The sequence below is a fragment of the Bufo bufo genome, chromosome 5, assembly GCF_905171765.1.
Source record: "Bufo bufo chromosome 5, aBufBuf1.1, whole genome shotgun sequence".
In the NCBI taxonomy this organism is placed as follows: domain Eukaryota; kingdom Metazoa; phylum Chordata; class Amphibia; order Anura; family Bufonidae; genus Bufo; species Bufo bufo.
This window is the reverse complement of record NC_053393.1, coordinates 260,686,266-260,693,724: the sequence shown is the minus strand read 5'-3', so window position 1 is coordinate 260,693,724 and position 7,459 is coordinate 260,686,266. Positions and strand designations below refer to the sequence as shown.

At 39.0% G+C, this 7,459-nt stretch overlaps 1 protein-coding gene across 1 annotated transcript; it reads right to left on the bottom strand.

The window, feature by feature from the left end:
• Positions 1 to 960: 960 nt before the first annotated feature.
• LOC121002493 (uncharacterized mitochondrial protein AtMg00810-like) lies at positions 961 to 1,842 on the bottom strand. Its single transcript, XM_040433945.1, has one exon. The coding sequence runs from the start codon at positions 1,840 to 1,842 to the stop codon at positions 961 to 963; it is 882 nt and encodes a 293-aa protein (XP_040289879.1).
• Positions 1,843 to 7,459: the final 5,617 nt, after the last annotated feature.

The following is a 7,459-nucleotide window of genomic DNA, read 5'->3' as shown; positions in this document are numbered from 1 at the left end:
TTCTTCTTGACGCTAACATTGACCTGTAAGGATGAGTTCACACAAGGTATTTGGTCAGTTTTGGCCCCGTAACTGCCCAAATAAGTGAAGTGTGCAGTGATTCTAAGAGCAATGCCTGTCATCTGCATGTCATACTGAATCACAGTATTGTTTCACTACCACAGCAGACTCCCTATGCATGTTACTGCAAGGCACAGTGTTCTACACCACTATAAAGGCTCTCTGCATCCAGGAAATAACCGTTTTTTTATGTGATTATCCACAAATAAATTTGGATGGAACCGGAAAAAAAAATTCATTGAAGCGGCCAAATCAATTTTTTTTAAAATGAGCTCATCTCTACATACCACTTATTGAACGCTATTAAACTATCTGAGGAGAAGGCAGATAAACCGCTTCTGTTTTTTCCTTGGATCCCCCGCTGTCATGGACAGCCGGTGAACCTGACCTGCTCCTCTTAGACTCCAGGACCAGGAACTGTAGTCAAGCGCCATGAGGCGCTCCTGGCAGAAACACAGCTGATCGCATGATTCAAGTGAATGGGTCCGCATACGTTATGCGGAGTGCACACGGCCGGTGCCCCATGTATTTCAGACCCAGCATATGAGGGCCGCAATACGGCCACGGCGGGGCAACATGTTAGAAATACTTTCTGAGGCTAAACAAAGAACAGGCAGACAGTCTTTCAGGTTTAACTGACCTCTGCTCGGTAACTGCACGAGCACTAACTGTTTTATTGAAGGATAGAAAAACAGGAAGTTACACAAATGCAACACTGCCATCTAGTGACCATACAATATACTAGGCATATAACAATGACATACAGTGGTTGTTGCTTATACAATACAAACCTTGTATGCTAACACCCCCACTCAACAACTATTATCTATGTCAGTCCCATTTCTGATCTAAGATCCTCAAATCTGTTTCTAGCGAGTGGCTTTGTCAGAGCATCAGCAATCATTTTTCAGACTCACAATACACAAGTACAATCACTTTCTGATCAACTAAGTCATGAATGTAATGATGTCTGACGTCGATGTGCTTAGTTCTTGCACTAATCTTTTCACTTGTAAGCTTAATGCAAGCCTGATTGTCCTCAAATAAGACGGTAGGTTCTAATGTTGCTTCCCCAAGATCCTTGAGTAATTGCTGTAACCACACAATTTCTTGACTGGCATAAGCTGCAGATATGTATTCAGCTTCTGTAGAAGACAATGCCACTGACATCTGTTTCTTGCTGGACCAAGATATAGGACTGTTTCCTAATTTTAATAAGTAACCACTTGTGGATTTGCGTGTGCTGTGGTCACCTGCCCAATCGGAGTCCACATATCCCATGAGGTTTAAATCACCACTTGCTGACAGTTTCAAACTCAAGTCTTTTGTCTGTTTCAGATATCTCATAACTCTTTTAATTGCATTCCAATCTCTTTGACGTGGTTTATCAACTCGCCTGCATAGAAGAGACATGGCAGCTGCAATATCTGGACGTGTAGTGGTTGCAATGTAAAGAAGTGCCCCCACTGCTTGTCTGTACTGTTCATTAGATGTGAGAAGATCATCTTCTCCTTCTAACTTTGGATAGGCTGTATCCATAGGTGTGCTTGTTCCTTTGGCCTCTGTCATGTTAAATTGCTGAAGAATAGATTCAATTTTTGCACTCTGGTTGAACAGGAAACTTCCATCTTTCTCACGCTGGATGTCAATTCCAAGATAATATGTCACTTCACCTAGGTCTTTAGTTTCAAAGTGCTTATTGAGTATTCCTGTTAATTTTGCAATTTCATCGCTGTTTTTGTGAGCAATGATCAGGTCATCCACATAAATTAGCAGGTACATCCATTCAGCGTCTACTTGTTTAGTGTATAGGCACGGATCAGCTTTGCTTCTTGTAAATCCTTCATTTAGTAAAACTTGATTAATCTTCAAGTTCCATACTCGAGCTGATTGTTTAAGGCCGTAAAGGGATTTTTCCAACTTGAGACAAGGTGTTCTTGTCCCTTTTTCACATATCCTTCTGACTGAGACATGTAAATGTCTTCTTCAATATCACCATTAAGAAAAGCTGTCTTAATATCGTGATGTTTCACAATCATTGTACGCATGGCAGCCACTGTCATAAGTGTTCTGAAAGTACTTTGTTTAGCAACTGGAGCAAAAGTAGCATCATAGTCCTCACCGAACTTCTGTGAGTAACCTTTAGCAACCAGCCTTGCCTTGTACCGACAGACTTTCCCTTCAGAGTTACATTTGGTTTTAAAAACCCATTTATATCCTATGGAATGATCTGAAAGTGTCCATGTCTGGAGATCATTGAGTGATGTAATTTCTTCATCAGCGGCTTTGTTCCACATTTGTTTCTCATGCATTGGCAGTTTCTGCATCTCCTTCCATGAACCTGGTTCAGTTTGAACGGCTCTGCGAGCTATGTAAGATAAACGTTCAGCTGGAACACCTTTATTGGTTCTGGTTGATCTTCTTACTGAAGGTATCTCTGGTTCAGTTTCAGCTTTTGATTTTTCTTCAGTAATTTCTATTTCTGTCACTTTCCTTATCTTCTTGAGTGACTGATGTTGATTCTTTTTCAGTTTCAATAGTTTGTGTCAGTTGTTCAAACTTTAAACACACACAACTTGTTTGTGTCTCGATGTAAAATCCTGTATCCTTTTTGAGATTCACTGTAACCCACAAGTACTCCTTCTTTTGCACATGCATCCCATTTTGTACGTTTTTCTTTTGGAATGTGTACATAGGCTTTACTTCCAAAATTCTGATGTGTCTTAAATCTGGTTTCTTTTTGTTCCACAGTTCATATGGAGTTTTTGTTGTTGTTTTTCCTGGCAAACGATTTTGAAGATAACATGCAGTCATGATAGCTTCTCCCCAGTATGTAGTTGGCATATCAGCATCACATAGCATGCTCCTCCCACTTCCACACAGTGTGCGGTTCATTCTCTCTGCAACTCCATTTTGCTCTGGGTTATATGGAACAGTTGTTTGGAACATTATTCCATGTTTCCTGAGTATGACTTGTGTTTTACCACTTGTATACTCTGAGCCATTATCTGTTCGTAGTACTCTGGTCATCCTGCCAATTTTATCACTTACTTGGGCGAGATACTCTTCTAATTTCTCTGGCACTTCATCCTTAGGCTACTTTCACACTAGCGTTCGGGTGTCCGCTTGTGAGCTCCGTTTGAAGGCTCTCACAAGCGGCCCCGAACGGATCCGTACTGCCCTAATGCATTCTGAGTGGATGCGGATCCGCTCAGAATGCATCAGTCTGGCAGCGTTCAGCCTCCGCTCCGCTCAGCAGGCGGACACCTGAACGCAGCTTGCAGCATTCGGTTGTCCGCCTGGCCGTGCGGAGGCAAACGGATCCGTCCAGACTTACAATGCAAGTCAATGGGGACGGATCCGTTTGAAGTTGACACAGTATGGCTCAATTTTCAAACGGATCTGTCCCCCATTGACTTTCAATGTAAAGTCAAAACGGATCCGTTTGCATTATCATGAAAAAAAAATAAAAAATTTGATCCGACTGCATACTCCTTTGTTTCTATGACATTCTTAGCTTGTTGCAATCCACTTTGTTTTTGCATTCTAGCTTTCCAGATTCTACAATCTGACTTTAGGTGTCCTGGTTTTTTGCACACAAAGCATTCCCGCTTTTCTAGCTGCACATTACTGCTTTTATTTTTGTATTTCATCTTTAAAGCAGTCTCTGAACTCACACTTGCATTACTCATGCTTTCTGTTTTGCGCTTGTATTCATCCACAAGCTTGCCTGCTGTGATAAGTGTCTCATAACTTTCAGGAAGTCCACTTAACAATAACGCTGCAACATGGAAATCTTTTATATCTTCTCCAATCCCTCTCAGTCTCTCCACCATTTCTAAGGTCTGTCTTATATAGTCCTGCATGTCCTGGTCTTTCTGCAGCTTAGTCTGATACAGCTTTCTGATTAAATACAGTTTATTGCTGAGATTAACTCTTTCATGCACTTTTTGTAATCCTTCCCACATGTCTTTAGCAGTTTGACAGTTACATATATGTATGATTTGATCATCATCTATGCACAGAGAGATTGTGCTCTGGGCTTTCTGATCTCTGTCTAACCACTCCTCTGTGGGCTGTGCAGGTCTGGGTTCATTCATACATTTCCACGTACCTTCTCTTATAAGTAGCATTTTCATCTTAAATTTCCAGGATTGGTATTTGTGATTTGTCAGATTTGCGATGGAAAACTTTGCTGAGGGGATGGTGGCAGCCATTTCTGCTGTTTGCCTTTCTGTTGATGTCTCCTGCACTCAATTTCTTTAGCTCACTGTATCTGGTTTTATCCAGAGGTAATCTGTGTTATATACAGGGCTTCTGTAGCATGTCCTGGGCCCATAACCTGTTAGAAATACTTTCTGAGGCTAAACAAAGAACAGGCAGACAGTCTTTCAGGTTTAACTGACCTCTGCTCTGTAACTGCACGAGCACTAACTGTTTTATTGAAGGATAGAAAAACAGGAAGTTACACAAATGCAACACTGCCATCTAGTGACCATACAATATACTAGGCATATAACAATGACATACAGTGGTTGTTGCTTATACAATACAAACCTTGTATGCTAACACAACAGCCGTGTGCATGAGCCCTAATACATTGTAATACAGGGATATCTAGACAAATGTGAAATGGAGTAGCTGAACAGAGCCAGCATAGCTAGCTTGAGTGAGTGAAAGTTAACTCCTAAGCATAATATTATGTGCAATGTAATACATGGGTATGTGGCCAAAATTCTGACTATCTCCATCATAATATGCAGTCATGTGATGATACACACTAGAAAATAAATCTAAAAACAATAATTTGTCTCTGCACACCAGCCGTTTTAAATTGTGTGCTTTTTTGGGGGGGAGGATTTATTTTCCTTTTTTCTTCACACAATCAATATTTTAATAATTCTAAATAGATTAAAATTTTATTGTAATAGTGTGAATTTGGGGAAAATCTACCTGGCCAAAGGCAAATTGGTCTAATAGTAACATACATCCCCTCCACACTATTGGGTCTTTCAATGTGATTGACTTCTATAAATTAGCTAAATTCATCTTCAGCGAACAACTGGCAAAGCCATGAAATCCATTGATAAATCACTTAAAAATAGTGTTTATATATGTTTGGCATTTATGCCTGTATTTCATATTTAAAGAAAACTCAGGTCTCTGTGCTGCCTGTCACATAATAAATGGCTTATGAGCAGAAATTTGTTCTTTTCTAATCTAGCGCTAACAATAAACTATAGAAACACTATATTTTCTAGCATATTGTAACCAGATTTATAACACTTCCTGTGAAGCCAAAACATTATTCTGTGATGTATCTTCTGCACAGGAACATTCTGAATGTTATAAGAAGCTCGTTGGTTTCATTATGTGAACTTCCCTTTCATTTTATTTTGTATCTGTCTATGTTCACACTTCATTTTTTGAGCACTTTGGAGTAATATGTCAAGAAATGATACTGATGTATAATGTATACCCTGAACGTCACAAATTCACATGGTTCATGTCTTTAGCTTTTTTTTCCCTTCTCTTTACAAGAGAGTCCTTGGACTTCTGAAACTCAATAGCATGTACTGTGCACTATAGTCTCCATTTATTAATCTGTTCACCTCCAATTTGTCACTCAGTCTGAACTGTATTTTTGCATTTGCTGTAAATCTTTCTAAATAGCATAGATCACTGCTAATATTGCAACAATTAGCCATGTAATCTATGCAGTATATACAGTAAAAGCCTTTACATGAGCTGTCAACCGAACAACAATACAGAATCAGACCATATTGCACATTGATGTTTACAAGATTAAAAATATTAGGTTCATCTACCTTATATGCTCTGACATTTGGATACTCTTTACAATAAAGTAAAAGAGACTAGCATTTGAGTTATTTAGCCTCTGGATTATTCTACATGGAATTTCTGGTACCATATATTACACTACTCAGCATTGAAATTGCAACACCAAGAAGGAAAAGTTGTGGAATTATGGAAATCACAAGATTGATAGTCATGTTAATGATATGTAAATTATGAAAAAATTAAAATAAATATTAAGAACATATTGATTTATTCAGTATCAAGAATGAGCACTGCAGCATCCCACTACTACATGGTAAAATGTAGTGGTACACAACAAAAGGGTTAAAATTGTACTTTTATGGGCATATGCATTTACTGTATTTATAGCATGAATGGAGTTAATAGGCCGTAGAAACCATACCTAGGTGTGGCTGTGATATCCTCCTAATAGGGAGGAGAAGCTAGATCAGAGAGAGAGACTAGTGTGAGAAAATGAACTGGATACCTCAACTGTGAAGTAAGCAGATGCAGAAGGACGCAGACCTGGAACAAAACCAGCCAAAGAAGAGAAGTGGAGAAAGAGACAGAAAAAAACATTGAAAAGCATTCCAGTGTTGGGAGGAGGTGTGCATAGAAGCTCAGTGGAGACAAACTGTCTAAAGAGACTTATAGACTTTATAGCAGACATTGCCCAAAAGGGACTTATAGACTTTATAGCAGACATTGCCCAAAAGGGACTTATAGACTTTATAGCAGACATTGCCCAAAAGGTGGAAGCATGCACCTGGACAGACCTAAAAATGCAGAATCCAGAAGTGCCCACTATACTACACCCCATTGTGAAAACTTATAATAAAGCAACCTATAAAAAAAAGGTTAAGAACTCTGATGTTTGGGGCCACCCTGTGGTTGCATAGTCAAAGATAAGCGTTGCACCATTCTTTCTGGATGCTTAAGTGTGGGAAAGAAAAGTGCAGTATGGGAAATGCTTCTGAAAAAGATCTATTAACTATCCTTGTAGCTTTGAAATCTGTAATATCTGTGACACTGCAAAATTATGAAAAATCTACCTGTCCATGCAAAGTCTGAGAACTCAACTGATGTATCTGAACATTATTCATCCATAAAGAGCTGTTAACCTGATGTTATCTTTGTCTGTTCCAACCCCATCAGCATTCATTTTCTGCTGGGGAACCTGCTTTGCACCTCACAACTCTTCAACATCAAGGGTACCTTGAACTACAACCAGGTTGTGCCCTGAAGGAAAGAAATGTGTGCCCTTCCCATCACTGCACAGCCAAGGGGAGCATCACAGTGTGTAACAACTACAATGACCATTTTTTACTTTCACTAATATCCTCACCTGTATCCTCCCATTACAAACAAATCCGATAGAAGTAAAAAAAACAACAGAAGCTACCTGATGCAACCAGATAATTTTTTTTAGTACCGGATCCATTTTATCCATTATTATCCATTTTCTATTTAAAAAAAATAAATCATCTGTTTTTAAGTTTATTAAAGTACAATAGTTCTTCATTTCATCACTTCATTGTACATAGGCTTTTGTAATGTCAAATTCCTTTTTCACACATTT